Source organism: Hippopotamus amphibius, chromosome 11 (assembly GCF_030028045.1).
Source record: "Hippopotamus amphibius kiboko isolate mHipAmp2 chromosome 11, mHipAmp2.hap2, whole genome shotgun sequence".
Lineage (NCBI taxonomy): Eukaryota > Metazoa > Chordata > Mammalia > Artiodactyla > Hippopotamidae > Hippopotamus > Hippopotamus amphibius.
In genome coordinates, this window is record NC_080196.1 from 49,904,606 (window position 1) to 49,926,932 (window position 22,327).

A 22,327-nucleotide genomic window follows, 5' to 3' on the forward strand; every position below is an offset into this window, starting at 1 on the left:
CCTGAGCAGAGAACCATAAAAGTAGTGCCCTCCAAATCCCTAGCATATAGTCTCCTTTTGCCCATATACTAGGCCTATATTTTAACTGAGCAGAAAAACTGGGGGGAAATATCTCATCAGAAAAGAGAAAAAATAAAGAAAGAGCAGCATGTCTTGAGAGCAGTAGCCTTCCCCAGATACAATCTCACCCATCACCATGCACATTCCCTGAGCTAAGTCCATTCTAATGATCTATAGCTTCAGCCCCACGAACAAAACACAGACGCCAGAGAACCCTAAAGAGGCTAAGCAAGGGATCCTAAGTTGACCACAGGCAAGGAGGCAGTTACTCCACACTGAGTGCCAAGTCCTGAAACGCTGATTGTGGTAAAAGACAGATCCTTTGGGGAGGAGAAGAATACTAACCACCGACAAGTGTTCAGTTGGACCCCAAACGTCAAATTGTCCCCCTTTGTGACTGGATAAATTCGACTCTTCCCGCCCACCTGCCCTCACAGATGCTGGCTCTGCGTGCCTGGAATCTGGGGTTGACAGTATACATCTCTGAAAACAGTGCATGTCCAACTGCTGTCAACAGTCAATACAAGAGTCACCTGCAGGGCGCCCCACCACCAAGACACTGTTACCAGACTAGCAACAGCAGAGTTTTCTGGGGCAAAGAGACTCTACCCTATCTTGATTTTCTGTAGGACAGTGACAATCAGGAAGAAGGCAGATCATGTGAGCAAAGCAAATCATGATCTTGGGGGCACTGAATGGATATTAGTTCCCCTTTCTTGAGTATGATATCCCTTTACTCACTCCCTAACTTCCATCCCAACACACAGACACACAGATACACCAGGGAAAAGGGCCGAGCAGATTGCAAGGAAGACAAGGTTAGAAAACACACACACACACACACACACACACACACACACACACAGAGGCAAACATCAAGTTGCCTTGTGCAGACTCCACCTTCCCCACTTATAAAATAAAGATAATGAAACTTATCTTATCGGTTTCTTCTGAGGATTAAATTAGATAATAATGTCAGGTTCAGAACAGGTTCTCAAGCTTTACTTCTCCCTTCTCCCAGCTTGTCCTTGAGATGAGCCAATATGCCTACTCGGCTTCCCAAACCCCCTGACACGCCAGGCAAGGAGAATCATAGTTAGCCTGCCTTGGTCAGAAGCCACAAGTACACAGGAAGCAAAATATTACAAGGGAAAGAAAGAGTGTGAAACAAATGGTGAGCATTCTTGCTGCTAATGCCTGTCTGCTAAATCATTTCTACTGAGAATCATGAGTTAATCTGCTGATGCTGTACAGAAGGCCCAGGAGGGCAGAAGCCAACAAGGTGACAAGAGTTATGCTCTTCTGTGGAAATTGGCTAAATAATGCCATGCTGTAGCCAGGAAGGACGTTTCCTCCACACCCTATTTTAAACTGTTTTGGTGGTTTGCATCAGACCTAAATAATAGCCCCACTGCTCTTCAGCAGACAGCAGCTGCCCCAGGGCCACACTTCCCTTAGACCAACTCTGCTTCACTGCTTATAAACCAAAACAGAAGACCTTGATGAAAAAAGAAACTTCAAAGCTAAGTTTAGATTTCTGCACTTCATTTTTAATGAAAGTCTCCTTTCGACAACCTTCTAGAAAAAAAAAAGAGAGAGAGAGAGACAGGGGATTCAGTATTCACTGGAAAATGTCTTTGGTGAAACTTTGAAAAAGTTTTGCAATGGCTTTGAATGCCCTACGTGATTTCAAATGTATAGTTAAACAGGTTGGATGAATACTTCCAGCAGGTTTCCATCATGTTTGTCAGAAGTTAAAGCATCTTTTTCCACAGATCTCCAAATAAAAGAAGCCATGACACAGTATAAAACAGCCAAATTGCCTATTGAGATCAAAGCCAAACTATTCTCACTAAAAGTAAAGGTTTTACCATTCAGACCAAACACCCAATAAATAGTGACTGCCTGGTTGTGAAAATGCTCAACGGCTTGCAATACTTCCAGGAGGATAAAGTGGAGGCTCAGCTCCTGGGGGCAAAGTGATGTGCCAGGTGCTGAGAGAGACCCTGGAGACAGGGAAATGAGTAAGACAAACCCAGTGCCTTTGAGTGAATTAAAGGCCTAACAGGTAAGGGAGTCCCATAAAGAGCTAATTCTGCCTTACTATTGTTACCAGCAAAAAGAGAGGCCTTGTCCCCAGTAGGGAAACTTTAGCTCCACCCAGCGCATTGAAAGCAGGTTTGCTTAAGAAGATGACACTTGAGTTGTCTTAAAAGATGAGCCTAAATTATCCATTCAGGAGTTCCAGACAGACAGCAGCTTGAACAAAGGTGAGGCGGCCCAACTGGGGCCCGGAATAAGGCAGGCACAGAAAAGACAGATCAATGAAAAACATGTTAAAAGGGACAGCAGAGAGAAAGGAAACACTCAATGCCCAACAGACTGGGCTTTTGACAAACGGGTCTAGAGTCAATAATGCTTCCAAGTACACACGCACCCACCCTTCTCTGGGCCTCAACACACTCCTGATATGTTAGACTCAATGGAGGCAAAGACCAGGCCTGTCTTATTCACTCAAGATGCTGTTTCTAGGTCTGAGCCTCCTGCCTGGCAAAAAGTGAACTATAAATACTGTTGAAAAGGAATGGGTAATGGCCACTTTCTGCAATGGCACCAATGGCACCAATGAAGTGTCATTCTTAATTGGAACAAATGGTTTAAAAAAAGAAAAATGTTTAAAAGTTGTGTTGATAACTGAAATGGAGACCATGTAAGCAGGTATGCTGGCTCCACAGACAGCAATGAGGACTCATCGTTTCAAGGTGGGGTGCTACTTTGAAAAAAAGGCAAGGAATACAAAATGTAATGAGTATCTTATAGAAACCATAACTGGTTAAAAGTAAGATGTCACTAATGGAAGTGGCCTAGAAGTGAAAAATGTGCTTTCTGGGAACAAAAGCAAACAGACCAAAGATCAAATTCTGGGCCTAGCAGTTTCCAGAACCCTGACAAAATCAGCAGTGATTTGGGGAAAGAAATTTATCCATACGACACTTTTACCAACATTGAGTCCTCAACAAAGATCTCTTGTTAGGTATTTGAAAAGTAAAAATTATGTTTTTCAGATTTGAAGAGTTTTCAGACATTTAAAATTTTCCTCCAAAGAGCAATTAATTTATTTGGGACACTTAGGAAACGTGAATCTACTAAGTCAGAAACAAAAACTAAAATACCTTTAAGTATATATCTTAGTGAAGTTTGCTCTTATACTGAAGTCCCTGGCTCACCTGTCAACATACTAAATATAAGATGGATTTTTTTAAGTAACCTAAGAGAAGGCTGTGAACAATCTCATTTCCTCTTATCATATCATGCATTAAGATATTTTGGAAGATGTAGTGACAGGTTACCAATTACGTTAGGAAAATCCTGAAACCATTACTTACATGGAAAATTAAATGCAAGTGGAATTAGGTTTCCCATCTCCATTATAGCTACCTTTGACCTTCAACTATCTTCAAAAATGTAATTTCAAATGAATACCAACTCAAAATGATTCCTTAGTTCAACCATTTTGTGGCTTTAATTCCATAAAAATATGAATTCTGTGGGTTTTGTAACTGTTTAAAAGCCCAAATAAAAAGCCAGTTGGCTTTTAAGCTAATTGTTTAAAAGTGTGTATATAGATGAACTGAGACTGACTCATGAACTACTGAGTCTGGAATTTGCAAATCATAAATCTTATCCTTGTAAACAAAGCCTAACAGAATCAGGGCCCACTAATTTCCTTCTTTCGTAACCTGAAACAAAAGTTTTAATGATTTTTAATGTACACTGAAAATTAAGGGTGCCATTTAAAATATTAGCAAAACATAACTCAGTTTTTAAGAGTTTGGTGTATAATCAGAGAGAGTTGAACATTCTGGTACTGCAATGTAAGAAAGCATCCAAGAATGAAACAGTGCAACTTTATTAAATTGTAGAAGTCAAACTTGTGTTAGGATTTTTTTGTTTACAACAGTGCTTCCTCATTCCATTAAAAACTCCCATCTCCATGCCACCTTTGATATAAAACATAATTTTTAAAAGTTCTCAATCCACTTCAAGAACTGTGAAATGTCCCATGTAGAAACTGGTCCATAATTCTTTTAAACAAAACCAAAGGTAAGTCTGCCTCTGGCCCTTGGTAAACAAAATGTGTGCCTCAGAGTGATGGGGGCTGTCAGATCCTCTACATTTCATCCCAAGTCTACACAGGGCACCTCCAAGTCACCAAAAGGGAGGAGAGAGACAGAAGATGTTAAAGGTGAAGGGACGGTAAAATGATCCAAATCTAACCACGGCCTTTCACAGATGAGGAGGCTGAAGCCCAGAAAGGTCCCAAAACTCCAAAGACTCCACTGCCAGACCCCATATGCAGGTACTCAGTTCTGTAGCTAAAAGCTGCAAAATTTCTAACTTTTAAGGTCTCATGGGTTCGGTAATTTCCATAACAAACACTTAGGACCTCAATTTCTGCATCTCTCTCCCCTCTAGACACCAAGATCAGGTGGGCAGGGGGATTTATGATTTTAACCATTCCGTTTCCACCAAACAATAGCAGAGAACCTTCATGCCCAGAAGGCGGGGCTGTCCTGCCCCAGGCAACATCTCCAGCACCTAGCACCGAGCACCGAGCACCGAGCAGGCACTCAGTAAATACTCCGCCTTCCACCTGACGAGCCCCACTCCCTGCCCCATCCGCGCCAGCCCGCAGTGCATCGAGACGACTTTCCTTTGGCAATCACTCTTCTTGAAACTTTGCTACAGTAACTCTGGGCCAAAAAGCCGACCTGGGGACACGTGGCCCTGGGCAGGAGCTGAGGGTGGGGGGCCCTGCTCTTTCGGGGCGCTGGGCAATCCCGGGCCGGGGACCAGGTGTGCCCGCCGCTCGCTCGGAGGCCGCCCGGGCCGCGTCCTGCCTCCGCCGATCACCAAGTTCTCAAACTTCCCTTTCCGGGGGTGGGGGCGGCCCAGGACGCAGCGCCCTTCCTGCCCGCACAAAGGGGGCTGGGCGCCCCCCGCGCCCCCCGCCGAGGCCACTTTCCAGGTCTTTGGAAAGAAAAACGCACCCGTCCCAGCGCAGGGCGCCGGGACACTGGGACCAGGGCCACGTCCCGGCTTCCGCCCGCCTCCCGGGCCGACTGTCAAGCGCAGCCCGGCGGGGCCCCGGGACCCCGGCGCCAAGCCCGGGCGGGGGCCACTCACCCGACTTGGGAACGTGCGGCGGGATCGTGCTGGCGATGCGCGTCCACAGGACTACGTGCAGCGGCCACAGGCCCCCGAGCAGCCCCCGGCCCATGGCAGCCCCCGCTGCTCCTCATAGACCGGCCCGAGCGCGCACGCCGCGCCTCCGCGCCGCGCCCTGCGGACCCGCGCCGGGCGGCGGGCAGCGGTGCAGCCAGATGTGACGCCGCGGAGGGTGGCGGCGGGCGAGGCGCGGGGGCCCCGGTGGCCGAGGGGAGCTGCGCGGGAGGCCGGCCCGGCCAGCGGGTGCGCGCGCGGAGTGTCGTCGGGCCGGGCGCGCGAGTGACTCACGACTTCGCCCAGGCGCCGCTGGGGAAACAGGAAACTCCTCGCCAACAGCTGGGCAGGACCTCTCGCCGCCCCGAGCCTGCTCCCCGGCTCAGCTCCCGGCCCTAGCCCTCCCTCGCAGCTGCCAATCACGTCCCCGGGACCGGCCCCTCCGGGGCTTTGGCAAACTTTCAGCGGCCTCGCGCGTTCCCGCTCTGAAGATTGACTATGCAGCACTAAGTGCAGACGTTCCAGAAAGTCGCTGAACGCAGACAGCGCACTCTCCAAAGCACCCCCATCAGCATCCTCCCCTTCCCCACAACCCGCTTTGGGCTGTTCCAAGTGCTTCGGAGCAGGTTTTCAAACTCGAAGTGGTGACCCAAGAGTGGATGCTGAAATCTGAATTGTGAGCACTTTTTTTTCCCAAATAAAGTAGTAAAAGTATTTCCTCATTAAACTTTTGTTTCAATTGTGTATGCCTACACTGTCACATTGTAAAATGTTTATCTTACTGTAGGTGGAAGTCCAGAAGTCTGTTCTCAAACTTTCATGTACTTGTGGACCCCCTGAAAACCTGGTTAAAATGTGGACTCTGCTTCAGTATGTCTAAGAGGCAGCATTTCTGATGAGCTTTTGGGTGGTGCCTCCCATTTTGAACCACCTCCTTCTTCCTGGGGGTGACACAGTGAGCAATTATAAATAATAAGTCATCACAGAGTGAAAATGGTAATGGGAAATGTCACCTTCAGAATGCATCAGGTATGGCAGAAAGTGTGAAAGTAAAAGTGGCCCGGGAGTCAGCGAAGTGCCAGGGTTTGCCTTCCACCGCTGCCTGTGAAGGGACAGAACCCTGAGCCTCGCCCCTGCAAAAGGGGATGTTGGTGGGAGCAGAACAGGATGAACTTTCAACTCTCCCTTCTTGCTAAGGTCACCAGGTTTGCCCCCAAGCAATCCTGGTGTACAGCTGCTTCAAAGCTGAATTATTGATAGAATCCCCTTTATCTTTCCCATGTGTCTTGGTTGGATAACGACTCATGCTCACCCTACTTCCAGCCCCCTCAAAGACTTAGGAGTCAGTATAGCCCTCTGGTCAGGAGATATTCCAGCAGGTTACACCATAAACTCCTTTATCTGAGACAAAGCTTGCTTGCAGAAGCAGGTGGCCAGGCTAGCTTTCCCTGGAAAGTAGCTCTTTCAGGAAACCCTGAAATCTTTCCTGTCAATCTGAGAGTTCTTTTGCTTGATCCTGGAACATTAAGTCTTGTCACCATTGTTCCACCCAGCACGGAAGCTGCCTCTGAATGTATCTTTAGGAAAAGACCACTTCCTAGCTCTTGAATTTAGAATGCAGGAAGCAGGGTGAAATCAGCAGGACTGGGCATCTTCCTTCCCACCAGCCACCTTGCCAAAGCCACTTGAGCAATGGAGGAAAGTTGAGTTCAAAATGTGTTTCTCTCCATTTCCTCCACCAGCTCCACCCATGCCATTGCCACCCCTTGATCAGGAGTCTCTCAGCCACTTAACCCCAGCTGGAGCCATTCTGGCCCTTTTCATTCAATTTCTCAAATCAGAGCCAAAGTCAATTTTTCAAAAAGCAAACCTGATTATACCAACCCTTCTACTAAAATCATTTGATGGGACTTCCTAGGTGGCTCAGGGGTTAAGAATCCACCTGCCAGTGCAGGGGACACGGGTTCGAGTCCTGCTCTGGGAAGATTCCACATGCAGTGGAGCAACTAAGCCCGTGCGCCACAACTATTGAGCCTGTGCTCTAGAGCCCATGAGCCACAACTATTGAGATTGTGCTCTAGAGCCTGTGAGCCACAACTATTGAGCCCATGTGCTGCAACTATTGAAGCCCATGCACCTAGAGCCTGTGCTCTACAAGAGAAGCCACTACAATAAGGAGCCTGCACACCGCAATGAAGAGTAGCCCCCACTCGCATCAACTAGAGAATGCCCGTGTGCAGCAACGAAGACCCAACACAGCCAATAAATAAAACAAATAAATTAAAAAAAAACATTTGATGGCTTCCTGCTGCTCTTGAGACAGAGGATAGAAACAAGACCATTGAAGGTGCCTTGAGCCCCTCCTCTCTTTGTAACCCTGGGCTTATCCTCTCCTTCTGAAAGCATCTCCACATTCCTAGAAGGAGCTCTGTGTTCCTCCCACACAGAGCCTCCCCATTTTCCCTGGGTGCACTTCCCTTCCTCTGTCTTTCCTTCCATCCAGCCCACTCCTGGTTTTCCTTGGGCGAATCGTGACTTCCTCGTGGGCTAGATGTCCCTGACCTCCCTGAACAGACATTTTATTATGGGTTCACTTGGCACCACATGCCTCTCCTTTTTAGCGCTTACTACACCTGTAATTGTATAATAATTTGTGTCATTCTTTCCTTTCCCTTCTTCCAACCCAAGTCGAAATTTCTTGAGGACAGGAATTCTATCTTTTCCTCCAAACACTACTGTATCCCTAGGACCTAGCACAGAATAGGTGTTTAATAGACAATCTTGGATGAATGAACGAATGAGGTAACCAAGATTCAGAAGAAAATTATACTTAATCGTCCTAATCATTTTATCACTTGGGAGAAGGCATGCTATTACTGCCTATTGCTGAGATATAAACAGGCTAGATTTTAGCCGAGGATGATGTCATACTACTTCCCTTTCTTAAAAATGGGGAAGTATGTGGTTTTGTTTTTTTTTCTTTTTTTCTAAACTCACCCAAGTTCCTCAGGACAGTATACATACACTTCCTTATGCCCAGAAACACTGAGGCAAATAAATGCCCAATTGATTCCAAAGGTCTTCTTTTCTATATTTATTGCAAAGAACAGATATTTTACATTGTTAGAAGCCAAGTGTAAGGTATTTGATTCCGGGGTGGAATATTCAACTGGTGGTCTCTGTCATCATATATGACTAATGTTGATTTTAATTTTGTTTGCCTTTAATATTTCTGATTTCATTCTCAATTTCCTGTGAAATTGAGAGTCTGAATTCAGCACTGCAAAGTGCAAACTCATCTTTCAGAAAGCTCTGAAGTGAAATTAGAGACACATAAACTCACGTATACTGCAACTGGACAATCTTACAAATTTGTCAGTATGACTTTCCTTTAGGAATTCTCACTGAAAGAGCAGTCTGATACCCTTAAGTCATGCTCTTCACACATAGCTGTATATTTAACTTAAAATTTTCTGTGTGTTTACATAGGCAGTTAAGATACAGTTGCAAAAACTGGGCCATTTGCAGATGGAAACCAAAAATAAAAGTGTGACTCAGGGGTTGAAAAACAAGGAGGGTAATTTTTAAGTTCTGATCAAATTGAAAAACAATAAAAAGCAACTTGAATGAAAGTTAAACAACTTGAATATCTTTGTTTTTTCAGTTTTACAAACTTTGAACACACAAAGAGAAAACAATTGCACTGGATCAAAATGTGGTTATTGTAAGCCCTGCATCTCCCGGTTGAGATGAAGCAAGAACTTTGACTCCCCTGAACTTTCTGACATGCAGCTGTTGAGGTTGGCAGCTAAAGCAGTGGGCAGGGAGACTCTTCTCCATGTGAATCGGCTGCTCCACATCTTCATCTCTTATCTCTGGACCAATTTTCCTTCCATTGTGAAGCAGACCAATAGCAGTGAGACAATAGTGAATTTGCGAGGGACCCCCACCCTTTCAGGTCATCCAGGATGCCACCTCCACCAGGAAACATTTTGTGATTCCTCCAGCCTCATGTCATCCCTCCTCCCTGAGGGAGAACCCCAGAAGCATTTAGTTTATTTAACCTATTTTTAATGTTTGTCTTGTACTGGCATGGAGTGCACTTTTGTTATTCATTTATTTGAGGGAATTCTACCCCACTAATTGCAAAGTCCTTGAAAGCACAGATTGTTTTCTCAACTGTGAACCCCATTCTGTACCCTGCAGTACTCAACATATGTTTCTTGTCTTCACTAAAGGGAAAAATGAGAATATTTCTCTAATCCATTTCCTTGTCTGCAAGTCTTCACAGATATTCATAGAAACTGCAATTCTGCCACACATTTACAGAAAGCACGAAGTTTCTTTTGGAGAAAACATGACTTTTTTAAATTACAAAGTAATATACGTTAATTTTAGGTAGAAAAAATCTGAAATACAGATAAGCCAAAGGCAGAAAATAAAAAGGATCCTTAACTCTATCACCCAAAGATAATCCCTCAACATTTTGGAGCACGTCCTCACAATACTACTCTACCCTTCACCTTGCAGCTAAGAAACTGAGGTTTAGAGAGATTAAGCATTTGGCCAAAGTCGCAGGGCTCTTAAGGATCAGAACCTGGGTGCAAATGAGGCCTATCCAGCTCAGCTTAGAGTCTCCACTCTCAGATAAAGTGATCAGGTGGTTGACGGGCCTAGTCACCCTAGTATTTTGAAATGACTGTGGAATGATCAGGCCACCCTTTGCTATTGCTTCTCATCTCTTACTCACTAATCAGCCACTGCAGCCCCCTGTCCAGTAGAAAGTCCTTTTGTTTAGTTTACACCTTGTCTGCAACCAGTAAAACTCGTGGGCACATTTCAGTTGGAAGCTTCCTTGTCTCATGCCGTGGACCCTAGCATGTAGCCTCCCTCGACTGCCATGTTGCTACTGTATCCCCATGGTATCGACTGAACTATATCCCCCAACATTCACAGCTTGAGGCCCTACCCAACATGACTACATTTGAAGGCAGGATTCTGACCCAATGTGACTAATGTTCTTATAAGCAGAGGAAGAGACACCTGGGATGCTGCTGTGCATACACAGAGAAGAAGCCATGTGAACTCACAGCAGAAAGGAGGTCACCTACAAGCCAAGAAGAGAGGCCTCAGGAGAAACCAAACCTGCCAACACCCTGACTTTAGACTTCCAGCCTCTAGAACTATGAGAAGTAGATTTCTGTTGTTTAAGCCACTGAGTCTGCGGTATTTTGCTATGGCAGCCCTAGCAAATCAGTCCACCTCACTTCCTGCATGCTTATCCAGCTGTTCCTTCTCAGTATCTTTACAGGTTTGTTTTCTTCCACTCACTGGTCAGTGCTAGTTCTTACCAAATGCTAGTTCTTTGTTCTCTGCCCCCTCTCTCACTCCTCCTGGGGAACACAGTTATTTCTATGGCTTCAGTAATCTACGATCATTTCCAAATCTAATTATCAAGTTCTGATTTCTCACCTAAGCTACAATTATTCCAACTGCCTACTCAACTGTCTTCATGGGTGTTCCACTGCTACCACATGCTCATTATTCTAAAATCAGACTCCAGAATGCCTGCCCCTTGGTACATTCCCGACAGCAAGAAAAGGCTCTATCTCCAATGGGTAATCCAAGCCAGAAACATAAATACCAGCTAAGAATTTGCCTCTACACAGGGAGATCAACTCAATGATGGGTGATGACTTAGAGGGCTGGGATAGGGAGGGTGGGAGGAAGTCACGGGATGGAGGGGATATGGGCATATATGTATAAATACAGCTGATTCACTTTGTAGTACAGCAAAAACTGGCACAACAGTGTAAAGCAATTATATTCCAATAAAGAGCTTAAAAAAAAAAAAAAAAGAACTGGCCTCTATTTTACCCCCCAGAACTAATGGGGAATTAGGATTTTTCTCTTTACTTTCTAAATATCGCTTGAGTCTACTCTGTTCTCATCCTCAACACTGACATTATTTTAGTTCTATCCCTTATTATTTCATATAGTCTTATGTCAGTTTCCTGATCTGCTTGCCTCTCTAGTCTCACTCCTTCTACTAAATCCTTCACTGCTACCAAAATGTTTCCCTCCAAAATTACAAAAATAACAATCACATTTAAAATTGTCCAATGGCTTCCCACTGCCTTCAGGATAGAATGTCAACCTACTGTCCATCCATTTATGTATTCAACCAGTATTTGATTTGCTACTGTGACCCAAATACTCTTAAAGTGCTGAAGATATGAGGACTCAGAAAATGTAATCCTAGCCTTAATTGAAGGGCATTAGGCTGTCCTTATGATTTAATATGAAACATATATAAGTAAACAAATAATTTTAATAAATCTAATAATACAATTATCACAATGGTGACGAGCTCAGAGCACCAAGGAGTATGAAGGCAACAGAGGCCATTAATCTAACCTGAGACTAAGAGAAGGCCCAGGGGAAGAAATGGCTTTTGAGCTGAATCTTGAAGGATGATCAGGTGAAGGCATGAGGAAGGACGTTACAGGTATGCAAATCAAAGCTTTCAGAATGCCTGGAGTATAAATTTGAGGGGATTTTAGATGGAATGTTTTCGCCACAATTCTGCACCCCTCCCTGAATTCATGCTCTCTGCTTCATGTTTGTGTAGTTCCTCCCACTAGAGGTGAAGGGTTCTCACGGTCAGACACTAGCCTGGGGTTTGTTATGCAGACAGTAGATGGTAAATAGCTAACCTGGATATTTCAGTGTTATCTGCAATTATACACAATTATATAATTCTTCTACAATTTGGATTATACATGCAGTTACAGAACATGGCCAGCATCACTGCTTGCTTGCACAAAATCTATTCTCCCCTTTCTATATTGCTCCCAGAAGTCCAATTTTGTTTAAGATGTAAAGTTAACTACATCTTAGGGAAAGGACCCATCCTCTTAAGGGTAGATATACGATCCAATCCTGCACAAAGAAATATAAGAAGAAATCTGATTGGGGCTTGTGAGAAAGACTCTTTCCCTAAGTGGTTAGAAAGAAGCACCCAAGGAAATCCACTGAGCCCCTCACCACTTCTGTTTCCTACCTTTGAACATGACTGGGGAAGCTGAAACAGTTAGAGGAGATGCAATAACCTTTCAACAATGAGAGGGAAGCCAAAAGTATCAGAGTAGAACCACTGAATCAATATAGTAACTACCTCCATGTGGACATTACTTGGGGTAGAAAGTCCTCAAAGATGGCTGTGATCCCTTCCTCCCCTCACTGTACTCACACATTGTTTCCCACATCCAGAGGTGGGATTGGGTCTATCTTCTATTTTCCCTCTCCTTGAATGGCCTGGCTTTGTAACTTACTTTCGCCAACAGAATATGATGGAAATGACACAGTGCCAGTTCTAGACTAGTCTCAAAGAGTGACTTCCTCTCTCAGAAACCAGTTACCAGGTGAGAAGTCTACATACCCCGAGACTGTCTGTGAGGGAGCCCAAGGTAGCCATGCGAAACCACATGGAGAAAGAGACACCTGGTCAGCCACCAGCTACCCCACCCCCCAGCTGAAGCACCAGACATGTGAGTAATGAGGCTATCTTGGACTTTCCAGCCCCAGCAAGTGCAGAGGGAATAGACTCAGCAAGGTAAGTTCAATCTAAATGGCAGAATCATGAGACATAATAAACTGATATTACATTACTTATTAATTCCACTTAAAAATCATTTCTAACTAATACAGAGAAGTTCACTGATCATATGGAAAGAGAAAGATGCTCCAGTCACCATGTGGCTGTCAATCTGTGTACCAAACATGAACCACATCAACTACGAATTAAGAACTGTAGGGTTTCTCCCATTATCTTGTGAATTACATAATTACATGTTTATGTACTTATAAATAAATATATATTCATATGTATTTGTATGTTTATTATGTTACAAACATGTAAATGTACCAAAATTTTGAGATTTTGTTTTAGCAGTTATCCATTTCTTACACATTAATAAGGCATCTCAAAACCCAAGAGGGATCCAGGATAATTTGAGCTCTGGGAGGCCCTGTTTTTCATGTCAGACTGAAAAGTCTGTATTTTATACTCAAGATGATGACAGACATTGAAGGAGATTTTGATCAGGGGAGTGAGATGATCAAAGATAATCATATAAGATTTTCAAATTAGTGGCTGGGAAGTGTGAAAGATGCATCTGAGGACATAAGACTGTCAGGAAAAGAAGTGTGAAATGACCACTCTTACCAGAGTCATGATCAGGGAGTGAAGGGAAATTCTAGATAGGAAAGGTAACGAAGAGCTCAGTTTGGAAGGAATTGGTGCCTGAACTGACTTCGATGAACCAGAGGTACTCTTGTGGAAACATCTCCCCTAGTACCCTACACTTGATAATAATTGTTGCCAACATGTGCTGTCCACAACAGTTGTTACTATGTGACAGATCCTGTTCTGAGTTTTTAATATGAATAACTGCTTTTAGACCTCACAACAGCCCTATGAAGTTGATAGTATTATTGTACCCATTTTACAGGTGGGGATACTGAACCACAGGGAGGTCATCATCTCAGAGCCAGAATTCCAGCCCAACAAGAGGGCTACAGAGCCCAAGCTCTCAGCGATTTTGTCAGCTAGTGTCATCACACCAGCCACCTCTCAGGCTTTCCACTAGACTGTGACATTCTTGAGACAGGGACTGTGTTTCTCATACCTTAAGCTTCCTGTGGCTGATCCATGTTTGTTGCTCACTAAGTACCTGTGAATGAGAGGATGATTTAATGAATAAATTCCATAATATGTAATATTCAAGAACTGAGACTTGGCAGATTGTGAATCTGGGAAATAAAATCTGCAGTGCCCTCAATGCCTAACAACCAAATGAGGCTAGAAATGCTTGTTAAGGGATCTAAACACCAGCATAAACTTCCTCTTAAAATGCTAAAAAGTGCTTCTCAAAGTGAAAATCGTACAAATGAGGATAAATTTCACCCAGGAGAAAGGATTTATGTGTTGGGACAATTATATTAATCAATTTTATCCTAGTAAAATGTCCATCTCTCATTCTTAAGTTTTTAAAAATGTAAAATTAAAACAGAACAGCCTTACATCTTTTTGTCTAAGAATGTAGTTGTCTTTGGTATTCCCAGGGGATTGCTTCCAGGATCCCCTCAAGACACAAAATCCTCAGATGCTCAAGTCCCTTATACAATATGACTTAATACTTGTTTGTAACCTATGCACATCCTCCCTTATACTTTAAACCATATTTAATCACAATATTTAATAGAATGTAAATGCTATGTAAGTGGTTGTAAATACAGTGTAAATGCTATGTAAACAGTTGCTGGCAGCTCAGAAAAATTCAAGTTTTGCTCTTCAGAACCTTCAGGAGTTTTTTTTTTTTTGAGTCTTTTTCATCTGTGGTTGGTTGAAATCTGTAGATTTGGAACCTGTAGATACAGGGGGCTGACTATATTTGCTTCCTAAGAAATGCTGGACAACTTTCCTCTCATTTTGACATTATTTTCCAAGCTTCAAAATCATTCAAATGAATAGTTATTAACTAAAATATATTACAACACTTGAAAGTTAGAAATTTAATCAAATATGTTATTGCTTTAATCACAACAAACTGTTCTAACTGTTCATTTCACAAAAGTACAAAACCACTTAAAAGTACAGGTTCAATGACTTAAAAAATATAAGTATCTTAAGGTGGATTTATTTAATTGGTGTCAGATGAATGATAAGTAACCATTTTAAAAGCTACATTTAATTTGTACTTCAAATTCATGCTATTACAGAACTTAGAGCATAAAATATGCACGTATGCTAATTAGAGTCAATGAATATTTGAGATATTCTGGTAAAAAATTTGACCCTAAAGATAAGTATTTGGCGTAATCGTAGCTTTCAGGAAGCCGTTATCAAAAGACTGCACCTCTAGGCAGCTTCTGCCATTACTTAAGCCATCTTTATCTTTTTTTTTTCTGTGCCCCATGACTTGTGGGATCTTAGTTTCCAGGTCCGCAGTAATGGAAGCATGGATTCCTAACCACTGGACAGCCAGGGAATTCCCAAGCCATCTGTATCTCTGATTAACTCCAGAGGGTTTGTCCATTGACAAAACAAGATCAGAAATGAATTTTCATTTGTGAAATAATTGGTGCTAGGGATATGGAGATTGGCTTAAAAGAATGATGCCCTAGGCCTCACCCAGTATCCTGTGTTCAGCCACTTTGGGAAGAGCCTGACCCATGATCTCAGATTACCTGAATTCTACTGCTAGAAAATGGTCACGTTTTCCCAGAGTGACCATTTCCTGCAAAATACTTTCAGAATATATGAAAGGACTGAGAGCAGAGTCTTAGCCTTCCCACAGAGGAAGCCAACGCTGGTTTGCTGACAAATATTGGTACATGTAGCAGAATTCAGTCTGAGAACCACTTTTATTGTGAAGCGTTACCTTCTAGTGAGGAGTTGGGAAGACCTGGAGTTCTGACCCATTACCAACTTCTCTCTTCAACCAAAAGGAACCAAATATTTTTCAGTGACAAATTGGTCCGTTCACAGCAGTTCTATAAACATAGAAACTTTAGATTAATGGCTAAGAATGACTGCAGAGAGTATTTGGTAACAAACACTTAGCCTGAGTGTATCAAGGGTGAGGAATTCATAGCACCATGCAGTGCTCTTGTGTAATCATTTGCACAAGTCTCAGATGTTATTAATTATTAACCTGCTGAATCACTGGGAAAGCATGAGTCACTTGCGCTGCAGGCACTTCAAAGGGCTGCCTCCTTCCTGAAGTTGACAGTAGACTCACTGGTTCTTGTTTAGAGCTGCCAAGGCAAATAACGTTAAACCATCTGCTCTGCATCCTCATTCCTCACCTAGAGGCTATCAGAATGCTACCAGTTCTATAGGATCTCAGAGGAAGTCGTTCAGAGAGGCTGCCTTTGAAATTTATCGTTATCATTTTGCCTCCACACACAGAACAAACTCCTGAAAGAATTAAAACATTGAGCACTTTTCACAACACTTAATGTTTTACTTGACTGATTTTATAGACACCTTTTATTATGCTTGCCTTTCATCTCAGCCATCTGCTCCAATGAAACATACCTGCTTCTCTTATACGGAACACCCATAAGGCATTTTTCTCTAACCAGAGAAAACCAGATTATGGTTTTACCACAGAACTCTCATAAGTTTTCAAATCCGATCTTCTACATAACAGAAAAATAATTATGTACATAAAATTCTACTTCTAAAAAGTGTACAATCTTTAGTCAGACCTCAAAACAATGCTGGGGTAGCATTTGCCAATTTGCAAAGTCTCTACACCAATGACCTTATTTCTTACCAAAACCACATGAGGCGGGGGGGGGGGGGGGGGGGGGGGGCTGGGATACATTAGGAATTTGGGATTAACATATACACACTACGATATATGCAATAATCAACAATGATCTACTGTATGGCATAGGGAACTGTATCATAACCTAAGTGGGAAAAAATCTGAAAAATAAAAATATGTACTTATAACTGAATCACTCTGCTGTACACCTGAAATGAATACAACGTTGTAGACCAACTATACTTCAATATAAGACAAAAATTAAACAGCCCAAAACAAAACAAAACAAAAACAAAAAATCAACCCACGAGCGGCAGCACTGCGTTAGCGCCACCGCCAAGATGGCAGCGTCCGTGTGGCGGTGCAATTCCAGGGCCGGCGGTGCAATTCCAGGGCCAGCGGCTTGGGAGCCCAGGCCGGCCAGGAGTCTTGCCCTGGGGCTGCGTAAGGCCCAGTGGGGCGCTCAGGGGTTGCTGGAGGTGCAGAAGGCTGGGAATCTGTTCAAGGAATTCTCCCCCGAAAAGAACGAAGCTCCCGCAGCTCTTAGACCGCGGCCTGACAGGGAGCTTCCCCCAGAGCAAATTCCGGAGCTCGGACCCCATGACACACCAGCTTCCGGTTGGGCACCTGCTGGCGCTTTGGGGCTGGTCTCACTTCCTGCGAGCGTGCCACCACGTGACCACGCTGGTGGGAGGAGCCACTGGGCGCCCCCGAGACCCCAGTGGTGGTACCACGGAGCAGGGGGCGCTGCATACAAAGCACGTGCAGAGAAACTAGTGCCCCGGCTCCGAGGGCTCGAGGCTCATCACCAGCAGCTGTTCAGCAATGAGCCGACCTGGGGAGGCTTCATGGTGTTGCGCAGCTCGGCCTGGTACCAGAAGCAGCACCTGGTGGACTTCCTAGCGGCGGTGGGTGACCACTTACGCATGGGCACACGGCTGAACCTCAAGAGCCTCGAAGGCAGGAGTTTGGCCGAGGTTTTCTACCAGGTGCTCCAGGCCTCGGATTTCTACTACATGTTCCAGCGTTACGGATGCCCGGTCCAGCTGGGTGGATCTGATCAGCTAGACAATATCACGTCCGGATCAGTGTTCATCCACAAGTTGACTGGAGAAGATGTATTATATTTGGAATCTCTGTTCCTCTAATTATAACTGGAGCACAACTGGGAAAGTCTGTTGGCCATGTTTTTTGGTTAAAGGTATGGATCTTTTGTCAGACAGCAAGATGATTGGGTAGAAAGGTCTCTGAAGCTCTTCACTTTTCTGCCCCTTGCAGATTGACCACATACTGCAGCTGCATATCGAAGAGCCAGAAAAGTAGGGTCCTCAGAAATCACTTGCTTCATAAGTCACAAAGCTCATTGAGGAAGAAGGGCTGGACTCTGCTAAAAGGTGCATACAAGTCCTTTAGCAGCATAGATGCACTGGAGGGCATGTGCGATCAAGAGTTATAAGAGTTGAAAGAAGCTTCATTTCTCAATTAGTTCCTGACCCTGGAACAAGCGTCCTAGATTTGCAGCAAAGCAAATGCCATTCCGGATGGTCCCCGAGGGTACTGGATGATCACAGAAGGCAGAGTCAGTATACATCACAGACAAGAAAGAAATCTTGAGAGTGTGTTGCTTGTTAGACCACATATTCTTAAGAATGGCCTTTCATTACTTAAAATGGGAAAAAGGAATTTCTACATGATAAAATGGCTTCAGCTGTGATGAAAAGTCCTGGTGGTTCAAACGTATCCATCATTCATTCTCAAAACATACGAATTTATACCTTTGCTTATTCAAATCCAAAACAGAGAATGGAGTATACTCTTGGCCTCACAGTGTAATTCATTATTTATGTAAGTTGGTTATGTTTGCGGAATAGTGGGCTATTTTATTTCCTGATCCTTAAACAGTAAGAACTACCATAGAAAAGCATGATTTCCAGGATTAATCTCTTTTAACAATTATACCTCGTGAAAAACTAAATGCTGTCTTTTCTATCCTGTCCTTGCTCTTTTGCAGATGAGTAGGAACAATGAAAAAGAGATACTGTAAAGAATTGTGGATACTTTTATATCAGGTATGTATCTCACTGGATTTTTTTGTTGTTTGGGAAGCAAATACAGTTCTTAAAAAAGGAGAAAAGTTAGAGGAAGCCATAGTTGGCGTTAGAAATTACAGTAGAAATAGTTTCTTCTCAAGGAAAAGAAAATTCAGTGCTTGACTTTTCAGAAAGTTTCTAATCACTTTTCCAATCCCTTGCCTGTGTTTCCATGTAATTAAATTTACTCACAGCCTTGTTTTTTTACTCAGTAAAAAAGGTAGCAGTGTCTTAAAACTAATTTAAAAGTTGATAAATTACACATTTCAACTTATGTCCCCAATCAGATTGCAACTTGAGATGAACCAAAGAGTGAAGTAACCAACAACATGAAATAGAAGCAAATATTATACTAAATATCCAATCATGTGGGAATACCAAAAGATATTCCATTAAGGGAAGTTTTCAGGTCAAATTTAAAGGGTTTGGAATCACGACTTAGTTCAGTTAAGCTCTGCACTCATTAGGCAAGTTGATTCTCCAGAAATATTTCCAACATCTGAAAAATCAAAGTACTAGCACCCTTATTTCCCCTGAGGATCAAGTGAAACACAGACATACACACAAAATAGTCTACCGTCAGATTTGTTCTAGCAAATCTTACAGGCAGCAAAGCATGGCTTTAACAGTTCACATTCTAGCATTTATTACCTGGGTTACCTGGAGCAAGACATTATCTTCATATGCAGAAGTGGAGGTGTAATAAATAACACAGCAGTCAATGACAAAAATCTAAAAGGAAAATCGTAAGACTTTCATACAGTATAAGCTGTATTGCTATGTTGCAAAGTAGATTTACATATTGAAAAGCTATAGTTTATCTACACGTTCTTCTGGGAGTCAAGTTAGGAAGAATTCATTTGTTGACAAACTTCAATGTCATTTCACACCAGCAATTTTATTTACATAGTAAGAACATACAAGTATCCATTGTAAGTGTCAGAGATCATCTCTGCATTTCAAAACTTCACTCAGTTTAAGGGTCAACAAAAGGAGACTTTCACCTGTTGAAAGTCATCTGTGTTATTGCCAGTTTGGCGCTTTTTATGAGTACATCTGCTGTATACATTCTTGATCATTTTTTGATGTGAACAAGTATCTTCATTTTCCTGGGATAAAATGTCTAGCAGTTGAATTGCTCAGTTATATGATAGTTGTGTGTTTAGTTATTTCAGAAACTGACAGACTTCTCTAAAGTGGCCACACCATTTTATATTTTTACGCATAACATATGAGTGACCCAATTTCTCCACATTCAACACCAGGATTTGGTGTTGTCATTATTTTTTATTTTAACCCCACTCATAGGTATGCAATGATATCTCTTTCTGGCTTTAATTCTACAGTGAATATTGATGTTGGACATCTTTTATGTGTTTATTTGCCACCTCTACGTCTTCCTTCCTGAAACATGTTGTTGGTCCGGGTCCCAATTGCTTTGTACTGTTGAATTATGTGAATTCTCTCTGTGATCTAGACACTAGTTCTTTATCAGATATGTGGATTGCAAATATTTTTACTCATCTGTAGCTTGTCTTTTCATCATTTTAGTGTCTTTCACAGAGCAAATATTTTAATTTTGATGAAGTCATTTATCAATTTTTTCTTTTGTTGACTTTCTCAAGACTAAGAATTCTAATCTACAGCTAGATCCCAAAGATTTCTCCTCTTATGTTTACTTTTCTAAAATTCTTGTAGTTTTACTTTCTACATTTAAGTTTGTGATCCATTTTGAGTTAATTTTCTTGTAAGATAATTAGGTCAAAGTTTTGTTTTGTCTTTGTTTTTTTGCATATGGGAAGCCAAATGCTCTTGTGCCATTTGTTGAAAAGGCCATGCTCCCTGTGCCTGGGAGCCTCTGTGCTTTATCTCAGTTTATTTTGTTCATCATTAGCAAGATGTGTCCTAGGGTAATCACTTTGCTTCACACCGTTTCGGCTTATGAAGTTTTCCCAGGAACGCTCTACTTTCAGAGAACGGGAAACCTGTCAATAACATTCTTGAAATGACAAAAGTATAAAAATGGAGAACAGATTAGTGGTTGCCAGGTGTTAAGGAGGGTGGAAGGCAGTAGGGAATGGGTGTGGCGACAGGGGGGCAATATGAGGGGACCTTCTGCATGAATGTCAATGTCATGGTTGAAATATTGTACTGTAGTTTTGCAGTGTTATCACTAATGGAAAAGTGGGTTTGGAGTACATGGAATCTCTCTGCTTTATTTCTTATATCTGTATGTGGATCTATAATTACTTTCAAAAAAGAGTTTAATTAAAAATCATGTATAACTATATTTCCTTGAGAATCAAATGTAATGATGTCTATGAATGCTCTTTATAACATATATATGTATGTATTTATATGTGTATATATATGTAATTTATTATCAAAATAATGTCAATATTAAGCATTTTTTTAAAGGCATGTGAATGTGGTATTTTGTCAGTGTATTACATTCAGTGCATTTTCAGGCATTTAACTTTCAGGTTCTTGAGTGTATATAAAATGAAAAATTGTTAATGAGCGTGCAGGTCTGATTCTAATGATAATGAGAGATAGATGACCTCACTCCCGAGTTCTCACACTCAATGTGTCTCTAGTGTTTGAGGGTGCCACTGTTTGAGAGTTAATTTCCAACAGTGTAATTAACTACCAACGATGCATCCGTGATCCTGGGGAACTGATTCAACTTCTCTGAATGTTATTTCCAAAATATGAAAAAATATTTCTTCTACTTCGATAGGGATAATATAACATAATGAATCAGTGGATATAAAAGTGCCTTATGAAGGATATGCTCATATGCTGTAAGATTTATTTGTAATAGTATGATTACAACAGGGAATTGACTTGGGGGCATTCTGATCTACAATATTTCTGGAGATTAAGTAATATTCCAGGTGTGGGCCTGATGTTTTTAAATATAACGTGTTTTAAGTACAGTACCGATGTGTCCTCCCCTTGAGTCTGACAGAGCAGGGCATGTGCCAACCCACAGAGCACAGTGAAAATAACGCTGCATGATTTCCAAGGCTAGGTCCTGAGAGACCATCCAGCTTCCACCTTGTTTGCTGGAACACTTGCTGTTGGAATTCTGAGCTGCCATGTAGGAAATCTGACCACCCTAAGGTTGCCATGATGATAAGGCCTTTTGGAAAAATCACTTGGAGAGGCCCTGATGTTACCCAAGAGAGATCCTGTGAGCCCTGGCCATCTGCATCATCTCAGCTCAGGCACCAGGCGTTGCAAGGGAAGAAGTCTTAGGTAATCCCAGGCCTCATCTGCTCAAGTCAACCCCAGCCATTTGAGTCTCCCCAGCCCAGATTCTAGGCAGAACAGTGCAGACAAGCCACATTGGCCATCCCCTGTCCAAATTCCTGAACCACAAACTTCATGAGCATAATAACATGGTCATTAATGTATCCCTAAATTCTGGAGTGGCGTATTGTCCAGTAATAAATAATCAGAAGGGTTTGGTAATCAGTTTCCACAAAACCCTGCATAATCCCCATTTTTATAGATGGAAACTGAGAGTCAGAGAACTTAAGTAATTTTCAGATCTACCTTTGATAATGGCGGATCTAGGATCGGAACCCAGGTCTGACTGAAGGCAGATTC

The 22,327-nt window shown here is 42.6% G+C and overlaps 1 protein-coding gene and 1 pseudogene across 1 annotated transcript in view; one reads left to right on the plus strand and one right to left on the minus strand.

Annotated features, from left to right (window-relative positions):
* Positions 1-5,644, minus strand: part of TGFBR2 (transforming growth factor beta receptor 2) — a 99,573-nt gene extending 93,929 nt beyond the window's left edge. The window contains exon 1 of the mRNA XM_057698908.1: positions 5,248-5,644. Within this exon, the coding sequence (XP_057554891.1) occupies positions 5,248-5,341 (94 nt within the window). The 5' untranslated portion in view covers positions 5,342-5,644. The remainder of the gene's footprint in view (positions 1-5,247) is intronic.
* Positions 5,645-16,963: 11,319 nt separating this feature from the next.
* LOC130830901 (tyrosine--tRNA ligase, mitochondrial-like) lies at positions 16,964-18,336 on the plus strand (annotated as a pseudogene).
* The last annotated feature ends 3,991 nt before the right edge of the window (positions 18,337-22,327 follow it).